We start from the raw sequence: 15639 nt of genomic DNA, 5'->3' as shown, positions 1-15639 counted from the left end.
TTTCCATCTGGCCGGGCCACACTGCGTAGGACCAGTCAGGGACTCCGGCTGCTTTGGTTTGTGCACTAATCCCAGCAGGGAGACAGACAACGAAACAGAACGACTGACGTCTGTTTAGAACTGCACACTGGCTCTCGGAGAAGCAAGTCTGTGAACCTTGGAAAGCGTTCCTTGGAAATGGAAAACTCTTTGATCCTGAGAGCTGTTAAATACGTGGCCCTCCTGCGTGACCCCAAAACCTGGAGAGTCAAGAAATATCTACGGAGTCCTAAGGACCCGCACAGTTCCAGCAACCTCCAAACCCAGGTCGCTCCTGGGCGTGTTTCCCGATCTAGCGCTTCTTTTCTCAGGAGGAGCTATCTCCCACTGCCATTTCTCCTAACCCTCCGGGGGCTGTAAACAGGGAGCCAACTTCTGAGGGATAGCTGGAACCCTGGCAAAGCGCGTTAGAGGTTATTCTCAGAAATCTCGGGCCCGCCCCTTTCCAGGGCTCCTCTGCCGGTGTGCAAAGCTGGCGAGCGCAGGGCGTGACCTGAGGCCCACTTCCAAGCTCCGGCCTGACCCGCCTGTGACCCCTGCAGGCCGGACTCTGACATCCGAGTGAACTCTGCCGCGCCACCTAGCCAAGTTCAGCGCGGAACCACAGATGAGGGCACTGGAAATTGCCACAGGGGGAAATTTTTAAAATATATATATAATCTACCTGCCCATCGAGACCCACGGGGGCATCTGGCAAGAAAAGATTAGATGTGAGAGTGAAAGCTCATTAAAGAACATTTTGAAGATAGATGGGGAGGGAGAACCCATAAATTACCAACCCAAGAACTTCAATCTAGAGATCTCATCAAATTTTCTTGGGCTGTAGCAGTGGGGTGGTTGCTGAAAAACAAAATGTTTCCAAAATATTTAGAAAACAGCCTTCCTGTTTCGAGGGGTTCTCCCCACCTCCCCTATGCCTCCTGGGGAGCAATGAGAATCCGGAGGTATGCCACTTCTCTTCCTTCGGCCCCTTCCTCTTCTTCCTGAACATTTATTGGGTCTGAGGGTTTCAAACCTGTTGTTTCTTCTGCTCCTGGAGGGCTGTTTCCTTCCAAAATCAAATGTCACCTCCTCAGAGAAACTCTCCACACACACACACTGCAGAATTTAGCCCTGTATTATAGGCCCTTTTATTTTCTTTACAGCATTTATCACCTCTGGACAGATTCTTGCTCATTTGTGTTTTCTATTTACTGTCTGATTCCATGAGCATATCAAATCCATGAGGGTAAATCAAGTCTAGAAGGCCAAGGGACCATACCTGCTCCTACCCCTGACAACATGGAGCTACTGAAATCAGATGTAGCAATGGGTAATTAGAGTAGAACTGGAGCTGCAACTACAGGCTTAGAGTTAGGTCAGACCCCAGAACAAGAAAACCAAGTCCCTGGAAACCAGTTTGGCTATCCTGGTTTCTGACAAGCCCCTCTTCATATTTCTCTTCTCTCCCCAAGTCAGAATTGATTTCCAAGCAGGGACCTTCAGCCAGCCCCTCTCCAGACCCAGGCTTTTCAGACCAGGATGTCCTCAGTGTTTTCAAAAGCACCCCGGGGAGCAGGCCTGCCTCAGGCCACCTTTGCTGCCTCTTGTGCCTTCTGGGTTTAGGGCCCAGACCTGTGATGTACCATGCATAATGAACTGCCCTGCATGAGGGTTGTGGCGGTGTTGACCTGGCTCAGAAGGGCCCCCTGTGCTCTAGAGCTCCCAACCTCATGCCTGGTGCATCCCCTTTTCCTTCAGGCCCCCAGATTCACTTTAAACATAAGGTCAGGAGGGCAGTGGTTTCCTTCTGGTTCACTAAGGGGTCAGCTAAGGCATGGGCGGCAACTTTCTTGGCTTAACAGTTACATCCAGCTGCCTGGGCCTCTACAAAGATGGGTGGCAGTTTGATGGTACAGAAGCCCTTGACTTTGATTTAAATTGGTGGGAACCCCTGGGTAAAAAAGGAACAGATAGTAATTAGGTCAGGCTGGGATACCAATGAAAAGGCCAAAGGGCTGAATCCTACATGGGCACAGGTCTAAAGGGTAGAGCCGGCAGGATAAAAGATAGAGTGCAGGAGAGTGCTGGTCAGCAAATCCAGTGCTGCCTCCTCAGGCAATAGTCTACTCCTCAGTTTTTCTGCAATAGGATACTGAAACAGTAGACTGGAAAGTTTCCGAAGCAAGCTTGCAGTGGATAACTGAAAGCTGAGTTTCTAGGATTATGTTCAGAAGGGAAGTCACCCCTGACTTTCTGGTCCCTTTGGGACCAGGGGATGTCCAGCTTCAGACCTCTCTCTGGATATGCACTGGGGTGGGTCCATCAGGTAGGTCTTTCCCAGGCTCCCTTGCCCACCACCAGTGTCTTCCCACCAGGTAGCAGCTGCCCAGCTAAGCCCTAGCCTTCTTGCTCAATCGCTGGCAAGAAACTTTATTTCTTGGTCTTCCTGTTTTTGGTACAAATATCCCAAACCTTTCTGATTATATCTCAACCTCTCATGAAGGGATTATGTGACAATGTCCCATGAACCAGCCTTACAGACACTGCTGTGTACTTATTCTTTCCTGTATAAATGGGGAGATTAAATGTGTTCTTGAAGAAGGAATTTTTCTTTTAAGAAATCTCCAGCAGATCCGGTGATGTTGAGCCATTTAGAGCCCTGGCGGCGCACACAGTGCTAAATTTCCGCCAAGTTGGGAGAGCGGCCAAAGCGCAGGAAGCCAGAGGCCAGACGCCCGGGGGACTTCCATCGGTCACCCTCTGGGGCGTGTCTTCTTAAGACCCATTATCAGGCCAGGGTCAGCCCCCAGCCTCCGGATTTCCTCCAAAGAGTTGAAGGTCTCACCCTCCACCCCTCCCCCAACCCGGGGGTCCCAGATGCCCGAACTTCCCGGACTACAGCAGAAAAGTGGACGGGGGCAGCACCTAGGGTGCAATCAGTTCCCTCCATCCCCACTTCGAGATCTTGGGATAGGCTTAAGAGACTTAACCCACATCTTTCCTTCCCCCTGACTTGGAGTGCAGGCAGCTCCTTCCGGCTGGCCAGAGCGCTTGTTTTGTGTTGTGACTGTAGCTCGCTCCTCCTCCAGTACCGAAGCGAGCAGCATTCGATTAACGTTTATTGAAAAAGTGACCCGGTGAATGTGCGCACGACGGCACTGAGGCACTGGGCAAGTCTTGAAGCGCCGCTGGTCAGAGGTGTACCCCATTACCCGTAACTGAAGGTGCAAGTGGGTGAAAAAAGAGCTGCAAGCCGTCCACTGGGTGGACGATGGGCACCGTTTGCATGGCGGGGAAGGCGGGCGTGGCCAGCTCCCAGCGCGCGGTGCGCACCAGCTCCACAGCTAGCAACTGCAGTACCGCCTGCGCCAGTTCCTGGCCGAGGCAGCGGCGCGCACCGCCGCCGAACGGGATGTAATGGAAGCGCGCGGAGGTGCCCGGCTCATCTTCCCGCGCCGAGCCAAAGCGCTCCGGGTCAAAGCCTTCAGGAGGGCTACTGTATACCGTGGCCGTCTCGTGCGTGTCCCGGATGCTATACATCACGCTCCAGCCTTTGGGGATCTGGTAGCCCTGCGAGGAAGCAAGGGGATCGGCCTGACTACGAGACACCTGGAGACAGATCCTGAATCGACCCATTACCGGGAATCACCAAACGGGCATGTGAAAGCCAGCAGGAATACACGATCAACTCAGAAGGCAGCATTCTAACGCCAGCCTCTTCACTGGTGAGCTGTAAGACCTTGGGTTTGATAATCTTTCTGAGACTCAGTCCTTAATTGATAAAATGAGAACAATAATTCCCATTTTGAGCCAGCCTTGGTGGCAGACACCTATAGTTTCAGCTACTTGGGGGGCAGACACGGAGGGTCCCACATTCGAGGCCAGCCTGGTCAATTTAACAAGACCCTGGCTCTAATACCAAAAGAGGGGAAACCCCACTTTGTTGTGAGGATTCGGAAAAAAAGGGTCAGGAACTTACCAGAATTCAGTACATGGGACTTTTTTAATGTTTGCTTTTTTATCTTTCTCTTTTCTTCTGAGATGAGGTCAAGAAACCTATATTCTAGTCCTACAACTATCAGCTGCCTGAGATGGTCCAGCTGACCAGAACCCCAGTCCTGTAGGTCAACTCCACTATAAATTTCTTTGTCCTTCCACTTATCATCTGAACAATAATGCCCAAACCTGGTAGCTACACTTTAAGAAGATCATGAGAAACCAGAAAGTTTGTAAAATGTTGTAAGGCAGCTTCCAGGTTCCTTTTGCTCACCCTCAGCTTTTCCAATCATTCTGCTGCTTTTATTTTCCCCCTCTGGTGCTAAGGCCTCATGCATGCTAGGAAAGAGCTCTACCACTGAGCTGTATCCCAAGCCCACTCAGCTCTGTTGTGACTGTGTGTTCCAACCCTTTGACTATCCTGCTGCCTTCGCCTCAAAAACTTTCAGATTCCGAAGCTTTCTGATGACTCCTTGGTGGGTGGTGATTATTACTCAGAAATGTTCCCCAAGGGGACAGAGTACAATATCCCGGAACTGCCTGAGGAGATTTCTCTCTTCTCTAGTCCTCAGTTTCCCCATCTATACACTGGAGGACAGCAAAGACCTTTTCCTGTCCTGTGTCTACTCTCTCTAGTGACCCTCCCTGGTCCTCTTTCCTCCCCTTTTGTCTCAGTAGGGCACGCCCACACATGCAGAATGAAATATCATTTCTAAGATACGGCATCCAAGACATTTCTAAACATCCACCTTTGTCTGGTCTGTTTCCTCTCTGTAGTGTACTGTCCTCGTCCTAATCCTTCACCGCTCCAGTTCAAACGCCAGCTCCAAAAATGTTTTGGTGTCAACTAGCTCTAGAAATCACGCTATTACTCCATCTTTTTGATGAAGCTGTCGCTCCTGGTCCCCTCGTCCTCCTGGTGGTCCCCCATCCACCCCTGCAATGCACAGTGGATGTTCACTGTGAAAGGAGATGCCCACTCTCCCTGGAGCCACCCAGCCACAAAGCTCGGTACTCAGAGGACTGCAGCAACATCCTTTCAGGCAGTGCCCTCAATTTGGCAACGCAAAAGGGCCAAATCCCAGTGCTGCCCCTTCTCTGCGGCCCTGGCCCCATGTGGATTTCCACAGCCAGAAACGACCAAGACAGCCTTTTCCAAAGAGTAAACCCAGGCTCAGAGTGAAGATAGAAATGCCCCATGTCATTCAGAGATGCAGTCAGACCTGGACCCTTACTTTGACCAGCCAAGAGCAGCCTGATGAGATACTCAAATTTTACCTGTATTTTAAATGCTGCGCTTTTCTGGAAACTGGTCTTAACCATAGGAGGAAGCCCGAGGAGTGAAGTACAGTTTTTACACCCCATCCACACTTATTGGCAGGGGTGGGCTGGGGGAGGTCATAGAAAAGTATGTTTGTACTCTAAAATTCATCTCTAATTGAGCTGACTCTCCAAAGTCTGCTGACAAATGCTTAAGTTATAGGAAATTCCTAACCGTGCCGATTCATCGGGCGCCAGGCTTTGTGGCCCCTCTACCCGGGATCCCGGAGAATGGTAGGACCCAGCCACTGTACTGAGGAAAGGCTGAGGTCCTGGGAGTGGAAAAGAGACCTCGCGCTAATCCCGGAGCCGCCCCAGCATCGCCGCCGGCAGCAGGAGATGCGGATGGGGAGGGCGCGGCGCACTTACGTCAAGTTCGAAAGTTCGCAGCGCTGTGCGGTAGCCCCCAGACACCGGCGGCAGGAGGCGCAGCACCTCCTTCACTACGCATTCCACGTAGCGCAGACGGCCCAGCACCGCCAGCGTAAGGTCAGGCTCGCAGCCGCATTCCGGCAGGGGCCTTGCGGTCCCCGGCGCGCAACGGCAAGCGCTCCCCAGCCCCTGTGTCGCCAGCTCCTGCTGGATCTTGGCAATGGCTGCCGGGTGCTGTAGTAGCAGCAGCACTAGGGACGTGCTGGCACTGGCCGTAGTGAAGAAGGAGGCGAAGAGGAGCTCCACAGCTGACTCCTACAAGACAGCCCAAGCAGCGCTGAGTCTCAGTCACTGCCCCACCGTGGAGACACAAAGGGCGCAAAGTTACTGTTACCCTAAGACAGGCGAGCGAGATAGGCTACCGTGGAAATTGTGTGTGGCTCCCGGAGTCCTGGGATTAAATTCCAAGTCTGTCACTTGGGAAAAATCACATAGAGCAACAGGCAGTACCAGGAGTTATCTGCCTTGAGAGAATTTCCAGAGATTATGCTGGAAACTTAACTCTGTACGTTATCTGTAATGCTTTAAGTATATTTTCTTATTGGGTCTTCAGCATAACCCTGTGAGGCACAATTACTCTTGTTTTTTTCTTTTCTTTTTTAAAACAGGATTAGAAACCTAGGCATGGACAGCTAGCAGTCCCAGCCACCCGGATTGTTTGGGGTTCTTGCTCCCCCGGTGTTGTTGCCGCCAGCCCTTTCTGGGTATCATGATAGTGACCGAAGTGAACAGACCGAAGCACTTGCAGCCACAGGGCCAGCCCCACACCACTGCCTGCCTCGCACCTTTATCATCTTGTTTACTGTACTGGGCTCAGTGTGTCAGTAAAGCTTCTCCTGGTCTGCTGTGTCCAAGAAGGGAAACAGTCCACCCTTCCTCGGAGAAGAGCACCCTCACTGCCTGCCTCTGGTCCAGCATCTTCCTCCTGGTACTGGTGTTTGTTTTATTCACTAATTCCTAGGATTTGGGGGTGAATGTGCATCTTCCCCTCCTGCACCTGGGTGGCAGGGTCATTTGCTCATCGCATCTGCCATCCCAGCGCAGCATCTGAAACCTAATGATATTTGTGGAAGGAATGCTAAATCCTCATCAGAAGCTAATTGCCAGCCCTGACTTGGACAAGGAGGGAAGCTGGGATGGAGAACTCAGAGCCCAATATTCCCAGCCTGGCCTCCTGGGATACTCAGGCCATTATGGAAGATCTCTAACCAGTGAGTTCCTTCTCTAAGAATGTTGTTTCTGCCTACTCTGTCCCGTCAAGGCAGAGGAACCACCCACTTCTTTCCATACCACCTCCCACAACTGACTCTAATGGAGACTGAACTCAGGGCCTTCACACTATCTATCTATCTATCTATCTATCTATCTATCTATCTATCTATCTATCATCTATCTATCTTCTTCATCATCATCATCATCATCTGCCTTTCTGTCATTTTGAGACAGGGTCTTGATAATTGCCCAGGCTGGGCTCAAACATGTCATCCCTCCTCCAGGACTCATAAGCCTATTGCTTATTCTCTCCAACCTGTTTGATGCATCTGGACTTCACAACCAGCCAAGAATCTGGATGGAGATTATTCATCTTATTCGCAGAGAAGAAACTAACGTTCAATCACTGGCTGGTGGAAAGTGGGAAATTGAAGCCCAGAGAAAGGATGGAGTTATATGTGGAAGATTGAGGTTTTCCTATTTCTAACTTTCCCCTGACTTCTGCATTTCACTTCTTTTTGGTTTCTCAAGAGGTACTAAGCCCTTCTAGAGCTCCATCCTCTCTACTGCAAGCACTCTACCTGTAAATAGGGAAGGGTTCTGGGTCCTAATTTTACAAGAGACACTGCAGTGGCAAAATGGCCAGGTAGTGGTGCCACGTGCCAAGGTGCCTCATGAAAGGTTGATTTTAGGGAGGAAGACGGAGTTTTGAAGGTGTGGAATTTGATCCTGAGCCTCTTGGATTTTGTAGGAAAAAACAAGAGGATTTCATAAGGCAGGAGGACCGCAGAGGAAAAGACATGAGGTGAAAGACTAGGAGTTTGGAGGGATGGGTGAGCAGGCCAGACCTTGGTAAGGATAGGCTTAGAATTCATGCCTTCAATCCTCTTGGAAGAGTGGCTAGTATCCCAAGGCTACACAGCTAGTGGGTGTGGCTGAGTTATAATTGGAACCCAGGACCCCTCTTTCCTCACCTGGAGGTGTATCTATGCCATAAAACAGTGCCAAAGGATAAGTGGCTGAGGATACAGCTTGTGTGTGGAGACCTGCTGGAAACAAAGAGGGAGGAGTGGCCTCCTTCTGCCTACCTTCAGCTCCTGCACTGAGAGTTCCTGGCCCAGCTCCCTAGCGCTGTGAATGATCAGGTGGAGGGGGTCACCTGGCTCTGCTGCCTCGTCCTCATGAAGCTTCTCAGCAATGGCCTCCTCCAGGTGCTGGTGCAACTGGTCCCTGGCCCGGATGCCCTGATGTACAAGAAGAGAAGGCAAGTGGGGCAGGTAGGCTCAGGGGCCAGGCTTGGTCACCTACACTGTAATCTCAGAACCACGCTGGCTCTGCCTGACACCTGTTGTTTATCTCTCAGCTTAGCTTGCCTGGCACGTAGTAAGGATCAATGGTCAGGAATTTGTTCACTGCCCAAAAATATTCTATCTAGATCATAAGCCCCCTCTGAACACAGTGGAGAGGCACTGTCATCTTGCGGGGAGGACACTGAGGCTCAGAGGGGCCCAGAGACTGTTCAAGCCACATAGCTGTGAGTGCCCAGCTATGGAGTCAACCCACTGCTTTTTCCTTACACAAGACTTAGGCTGGGGCACTGTGCACCAGTGCAGAGAAGGGCACCAGGAAAGCTCTGACGTAGAGGACATAATTGGATGCTCTAAGTATCAGCGTCTGTATCAGGGTGGACAAGAGGGCTGGGATACCCTTTCAGGGTTCTAGGAACAAGCACATTAAAAACATTCCCTTGGGAAAACACTGAAATTGAGCATGTGAGTTTTGTAGCCAGAAATATCACTTTCAGATACTGTATTTGCCTCCAGCTGGCTGTGTAATCTTAAATCACATAACCTCAACTGAGCTTTTTTTGGTCAATAAAATGAGAGTAATGACATTTTGTAGGCAGCAAGGATCAAATTTAAAAATGTATCCAAGGCAATCAATGCACTACATGACCCTCAATACATATCTATTATTTTTATTCAGGTGATTGAAATCCGGGGAATCTACACAAGGAGAAGTACCAGCACTGGAGGCTGAAGTGGGAGGCCTACAATTGTGAGCCCAGTGTAGGCAATTATGTATAAAGACTCTGTCTTGACAGAAAAAAGAAAGAAAGAAAGAAAGAAAGAAAGAGAGAGAGAGAGAGAGAGAGAGAAAAGAAAAGAAAAGAAAAGAAAAGAAAAGAAAAGAAAAGAAAAGAGAAAGAGAAAGAGGAGAAAGAAAAACGAGAAAAGAGTCGGAATGGAATGTGGCTCCGGCCAAGACTTTGGGTTCAATCCCCACTGCAGGACTGGAAAAGCTCTCCTCTCAGGGTTCAGGGAGAGGGAAGGTTGGGTGGGGCCTTCTTGCTGCTCTCTGCCTCTGAAATCTGAAATCAGAAGACAGATCCGGAAGCTGGCAGACCCAGTGCCCTGAGCTGGGAGCAAGCACCACCACCATCCGACACCACCCCCGCAAACGCCCACCCCCACCAAGGATGGTGTTGAATTGGGTTGGAGGTGTATCTGAGGCCCTGGCTGTTCCTAATCCATCCACACTTCCAAAAAGTATTGCTCTGAGGAAAAGCACTGACCGACCCACCGGTGGGCTGTCCACCACTTGGGACCCCAACTCACACAGCGTGTCAGTGTCAGAACAGAAGCGGCGTTGGTGCTTATTACCACACCACTTTGCCTCTCCGCGTTGGGTGACACCTCCATCTTCTGGCAGGAAGCGATGGGGAGATTGCTTTGGAGAGCACCCCCACCTCACCTGGAGACCAGCGTATGAGGCGAAGCCCCCAAGGGGAAGTTCTGGGGCCCGGGCGGTAGTACCTTGCGCAAGCCACTGAAGGGTACGTCCAAGGGCAGTGAGAAGAGATTCTCCACCAGCTGCTCGAAGGTCCGGGCCAGTTCAGTACAACGTGCCTCATCCAGCCGCAGACCCAGTAGGATGCGAGCGGCCATGCGGAAGGTGAGCGCCTTGGTAGCCTGGTATACAGCTACCGGTCCTCTAGCAGCGCACCAGGAGCGTACCTCACTCCGCAGCGCCCCCTGCAGTTGTGGTACGTAGCGCTCCAGCGCTGAGCGGCTGAATACACGCGCGAGAACCTGTGGGAAGCTTGTGGGATCAGCCCTGACGGCAGGTAGGCCTTCCCTGCTTCGCAACTCCAGAGAAACCAGAAGGCCAATTCCGGTCTCTTCCCCTCTCCATCCCTCTCTCTAGTCCCTCCCAAACCACCCAGGCTCCAGCTGCTTCCTCCCCGACTAAGTCTTCCCTGACATGTCTAGATCTGCACCTCCAGTGCCTCTGGTATCCACATAAGATCAGAAATAAAAGGAACGTATAGGCCTTTCTGGTTTTGTAATACAAACCCGGAGAATGTAAGGGACCCAGTGCATGGCTACTCTTAACCAGGGAATTCGGTTGGAGTTTTCAATATATTTCCACACCTGGCTCAGGCCTGGCGCGCAGCAGATGCCCCAAGACCTCCGGTCTTACATCCTCCCCCTCTCACCTTGCGCCGCTGGCGGTGTGGCTCACCAACCGCCCCCAGCAGGGTGTGCGAGCCTAGCAGGATGTGTGCACTCTGAGGCCACTGACTGCGCACCAAGCGGTGCTCGCCCAGCAGGATGATGCGCACGTTCTCCGCGCCGCTCACTCGAATCACTGGCCTGCCCAGCAGGTGAGTCTTGAACACTGTGCCATAGCGCTCCCGGCGGGAACTGTGGAAGCTCGAGCCCTGTGGGCGAGGCGGAGCTTGGAGCGCTTAAAATCTCACCCTCGCTAGAGATGCTAGAGATGCGGCTCAGGCCTCCCAATTAACGGGGAATCACAATTCCCCGCTTCTGGCTGGCGCATTAGCTTTTACAAAGCAGGGACTCAAATAGACCTTGCCAGTAGCCTACAGGAATGCAGATGCTCTCGTTCCCATTGGTAAAATGAGGAAACAGGTTCAGAACAGGGGAAGCAAAGACTCAAGGCTCATTGTAGGCTTGCAAGACATGCTCCTGAAACCCCTTCCAGAGCCAAATTTCATTTTACCCCTAGGTTTAAACTGCTTTGGGGAGAACTGAGGTGACCTGAAGTCCTTTAGAGGGGTCAGAATAGCTAGGCAAAGGCGAGGATTGTGAATGCTCCCCGGGGTCCTGGGCAGTTGGGACAGAACTGGTTAGATAGACCCCTGGGAGCATTTCAAATTAAACGGGTCCAGTGGGAGCCTCGCAAGAAAGGGCTGTGTGATATTACAGGAAGCGATGAGCTGCTCACCTGAACCAACCAATGCAGCGTTTCGCCGAAGAAGGGCCAGCCCATGGAGCCCTTGGGTAGGGGCAGAGCAGAGGCAGAGTCCCGACTCAGTGTCCAGCGGAGGGTCCAGAGGTGCTGGGCCAGGCTGAGCAGCAGGCCAGTGCACAGGAGAGCGGTGCCCGCCACTCCCAGCAGCGACAGGCAGCTCAGCCCCCAAACAAACATGATGAATCTTGGGGGGGGGGCTAAGCCGCTGGGAGCGAAGTACTGGACCTTGAGCAATGTATAGATCTCACCTGTTCCGTCGGAAAGGCCCCCGAGGAGGCTTGGGGCCCAAGTCTGAGATTAACAGGTTTAGAGAAAAACTCCGTTCTAAAAACAGTCGCAATGGAAGGTGGCAGTCATGATGCGCCCTTGGGAACTTCTTTCCACAAGGAGGGCGCACTGAATTTCCCGGTTCCTAGTCCCTTTCACACCCAGCACCCGAAGGGCACTCCCACTCCTCCCTAGATCAGTGATCCAAGGCTAGAAACGAGGAGGAAAGGCAAAGCCAGGAGCAACTCACCGGTGTTGCGGACCCAGACCCGGGCTGAGATCACCCCGCAGAAGACCCCGGCCCCACCTCTTTCTCCTCTCTTTTTTAACCCTTCTCGGCCTACCCTGGACACACTTATATAGGTTTTGGCTCCCTCTTTATGGACCCATCCCAGTTCACACATCATCACGTACCTACGCATAAAGCGCTCCACGAAGGGCAAGGATTGGAGGTGGTGGGTAGCGTGGCACTCCCCGAGGGACTGTGAACAGGGAGTGGCCCCTGGGCAGCGGGGCGAAGCAGGCGGGCATACTAGGGCGGAGCCTGTGATTTCGCGCCAGAACTTCCCGACTGCGCCTGATCTCCCGGAGCCAGCGAGGTCCGAGCGTCCCAGCGCTTAAACCCTCCTCCTCCCCGCAGCACTCCGGGGCCTATCCTTAGCCTCAGGCTCTTCTGGGATCTCCACCCGCCCTTCCCCTGGCCACTCCAAGGTTAAAGGGCTGGAGCCTCTCCACTTCGCTCCATCTCTTTCAGAGAAACGGGATGGAAGCGATCACCCACTCCCTCGGCGCGTCCAAAGCTCACAAGCGATAGCTGGGGCCCTTGGTTCTCTGACCTGCCACTTCAGGAATCCTTTGAGAGGTGGTACTTTCATTGCTGCCAAAGCTTCACAGAGAAGCCCAAAGCCTCTGTGAAGCATGTACGCCTGGGAGCCTTTCAAGTCTCAAGGACTTAATTCTGTTCTTTTCCCTCCTCCTCCCGAATCCATCCTAGGATACCTCATCAGTGTCTGTGATTGTGTCTAGGGCCTTGTGTCCTACCTTAGAGCTCAAAGTGCCTCAGGTCTCCCTCAGGTCTCTCGCGTTCTTGTCACTACAGTGCAACTGAGTAAGGGGGGGGAGTATGGGGGGGCTTTCGCTTATTTATTTGAATACTCCTCCTCCCGAATCCATCCTAGGATACCTCATCAGTGTCTGTGATTGTGTCTAGGGCCTTGTGTCCTACCTTAGAGCTCAAAGTGCCTCAGGTCTCCCTCAGGTCTCTCGCGTTCTTGTCACTACAGTGCAACTGAGTAAGGGGGGGGAGTATGGGGGGGCTTTCGCTTATTTATTGGAATAAGCAAAGAAGAGCCACAGGGACCAGCCAGGTCCACGTGTTGTGAAGACTGCACCTTTCAATACTAGAGGCCACAGCACGGGGTGGGGTGGGAGGCCTCCCAGGTACCCTAGAGGTAAGGAACAGCCACATTCCAAGAATTCAGAGAGAGAGAGTTGCTTATCTCCCAAAGTCCAGATTTTATTGTGTCTGAAAAATTACCATTTTTTTCAGTGTAATATTTTTAAAATGTGAAATACTTCAGTATGAGAAACAAACACCTTTTGTTCTGTTTTGGTGCCACTCCCATTCCAATAATTAGGAAATAATACGCCTTTTTTGAAGGGAACAGTTTTAAATCAGGAAGCTCTGAATAGACAAAATAGTGCATTTTCAACAACTTGCTCAACCTTTAATATTTCATCACAAAATCAAGAGATGTAAAGTATAGTTTTCTTACAGCTATAAATCCTGACAATACAAAAGGAGTATTCAGCATAAATACAACACGGAGAAAATAAAGATCAGAGTTACACTGCCATTTACCTCTACTTACACAAAGAAAAATATACATTTGTTTTAGGTTTTCCAGACTTCAGTTGATTTGGCCAGTTTCCACAGTAAGGATATAGTAGTGAGATCTGCTGTTTGAAGAAAATTACCTGAGTCCTGTAGTAATTTCTGTGTGTAGGAAGAACATATCTACTCCAGTATAAGCTGCACCTGAACTGGTTTTCTCCCATTAATTTGTCCTTTCCTAACTTGAACCAAACCAAACCAATCCAGACTGAGGTTAGCTACAAGCAATACAGATAGACACATCAACTTTGATGAGCAGAAACAACACTGCATCCTTAGAAAATCCAAAACATTTCCTTCATATTTAGAATGTTTAAATTAAACCACCAAGTAGAACAAATAATTTACATTCTTACTGAGTTAGGTTTGATTTCAAGGAGCTTTAAAGACTTGTATATTTCCCCCTCAGAATGAGCAGAATTAAATTTTTTTATTCAAGTTACATTGAGGTGAAAATAACAGCGTAATCAAAATGATAGTAAAATACTCCCATATCAGACATGACTGCATTTTAAAACTATATACTTAAGAAATCACATATCATTCAACTTTAAAGTAGAAAAAAATACTTATAATGAGAAGCTTAAGTTTTTCTAATGTATTTGCAATGTTTCATATATAATTTTTGACTTCATTTATGTATTACAGTTTTGCCCTTTCCCCCTAAAGTTGAAAAAAAGTCACATTTTTCCATATATAAAAAGTATCCAATTATTTAAAAATTCATACAAATGATATTTATTATGATTTCTTGTTTAAGCCTTCAGTGTATTTTCAGTGCTGCATTTTAAAATTCTGTAAACAAATTAACTGTATCATGACCCATGCTTGTTAGAAATAGTGCTCAGTCACAGGGAGCTGGTGTCACTGAGTGCAAGTGATGTGAAGTCTACACGTGCTGAGACATACCATTCACCAGACTTCTCAGCTGTTTCACGACTGTCTCTATCAACTTCTGCTTGTCTCGATCATTCTTCCTGAACTGAGCAAATATATTGTTCTTTTTGCTAGTATCCTTCATCCTACAAACATGTAAATGAAGCTTAGCAGAAGGAAATTAAAAGCTATGGCTGTCACAGTAAAATATCCTGGCACGCTCTGAAAATAATCTGGCACGTTCTCACACCAGTGCCATGCTTGAAAAATACACTTTAAAGCAAATAGGTACTAATAAACTTATAGATACAGACACCACACAAAAATTAGCAGCTTCATTTTGCATTTTATACAAAGTAGTGATTTTGCATTAGCATGTAAATCTAAAATATGCTAACTTTTCAAATATACTGTTTTCTAATATCAATCCATAAAATGTGTTAAAATATCCTTTATGGACTCTGTAAATCACATTCATAGAAAGAAAAAGTGAAAGAAAAAATGTAGCATTAGAAATTTAAAACAGCAATGTTTTTGCCTCAGTAATGTTCAATGATATTGTAAACTAAAATTTATTTTAAACAGTTCCTTATGTTCTTTCAAATCAAATACACCACAGATATTTTGAAATGTGGAAAATATATACTTTTAATTTAAAAATTAAAAAATTTTACACTGATGCTTGCAATATGATTGATCGAGTGAGGAGACAATCTCCCACACAAGAGGGGGCATCTCAATCTGTGTTTAGCTGGATAAAAATGCACAGTAAATCTATCACCTCAGGTTTCAAAATATTGTATTTTTTCAAAACACATATTTCTCTACCTGTCAAGAATCCATGATTTAAATAGTACTGGTGACAAATACCCGAGTTCCTAGCCATATTTTACTAAATATCTTCTTTCCTGTAATACAGGGATATTTTGTTTTGTTTTGTTTTGTTGTTTTGTTTTGTTTTAAATAGCTCCAATTTCCCATTCTCACTCACAACTTCAGCAAACATACTTCTCTTTTCCTTTTCTGGTACATGCCAATCAAGCTCTACCAGTGAGGAGCTTCATCCACAGCACTCCAGGTAAAGATATTTCTAAGGCCAACTAAGCCTGCAACTCAGGATACAACAGGAAAAATGTTTTGTTCACATCAATATAAACAGCAATGGCATATGTAATGGTACCAATTACAGAGGGCAAGAAAGAAAAGCTGAGTTTTAAGTCTTTAAGATGAACTGAGCTTTTAAGCTTCATCTATACATTTCTTTTCATGGAAACTTTCGGTTCTTCATTTGTTATGGAATCAAAGCCTGTTAAACTGCTGTACAAAAATGTTTTCAAAATATA

General features: G+C 48.8%; 2 protein-coding genes and 1 long non-coding RNA gene across 5 annotated transcripts in view; 1 reads left to right on the top strand and 2 right to left on the bottom strand.

The window, feature by feature from the left end:
* Positions 1-3117: 3117 nt before the first annotated feature.
* Positions 3118-11436, bottom strand: LOC104867669 (cytochrome P450 26C1). Its single transcript, XM_010632089.2, has 6 exons — positions 11233-11436; positions 10481-10705; positions 9798-10073; positions 8070-8225; positions 5707-6024; positions 3118-3591 (listed from the first exon to the last, which is right to left on the bottom strand). The coding sequence occupies exons 1-6, from the start codon at positions 11434-11436 to the stop codon at positions 3214-3216; spliced, it is 1557 nt and encodes a 518-aa protein (XP_010630391.1). The 3' UTR covers positions 3118-3213.
* LOC104867668 lies at positions 3379-9132 on the top strand. The gene is made up of 3 exons (XR_781832.2): positions 3379-3746; positions 6378-6980; positions 8968-9132. It is a non-coding gene; the product is annotated as an uncharacterized LOC104867668 (long non-coding RNA).
* Positions 11437-13039: 1603 nt separating the features above from the next.
* Positions 13040-15639, bottom strand: part of Exoc6 (exocyst complex component 6) — a 213524-nt gene continuing 210924 nt past the window's right edge. For all 3 annotated transcript variants that reach the window (XM_010632092.3, XM_010632091.2, XM_010632093.3), the window contains one exon: positions 13040-14442. In XM_010632092.3, coding sequence (XP_010630394.1) covers positions 14310-14442 — 133 coding nt within the window. In that variant the 3' untranslated portion in view covers positions 13040-14309. The remainder of the gene's footprint in view (positions 14443-15639) is intronic.

The sequence above is a fragment of the Fukomys damarensis genome, unplaced genomic scaffold (genome assembly GCF_012274545.1).
Source record: "Fukomys damarensis isolate Sample0158 unplaced genomic scaffold, DMR_v1.0_HiC HiC_scaffold_20, whole genome shotgun sequence".
Taxonomy (NCBI): Eukaryota; Metazoa; Chordata; class Mammalia; order Rodentia; family Bathyergidae; genus Fukomys; species Fukomys damarensis.
Note: the sequence above shows the minus strand (reverse complement) of the source record. Positions and strands in the feature narration are given on the sequence as shown.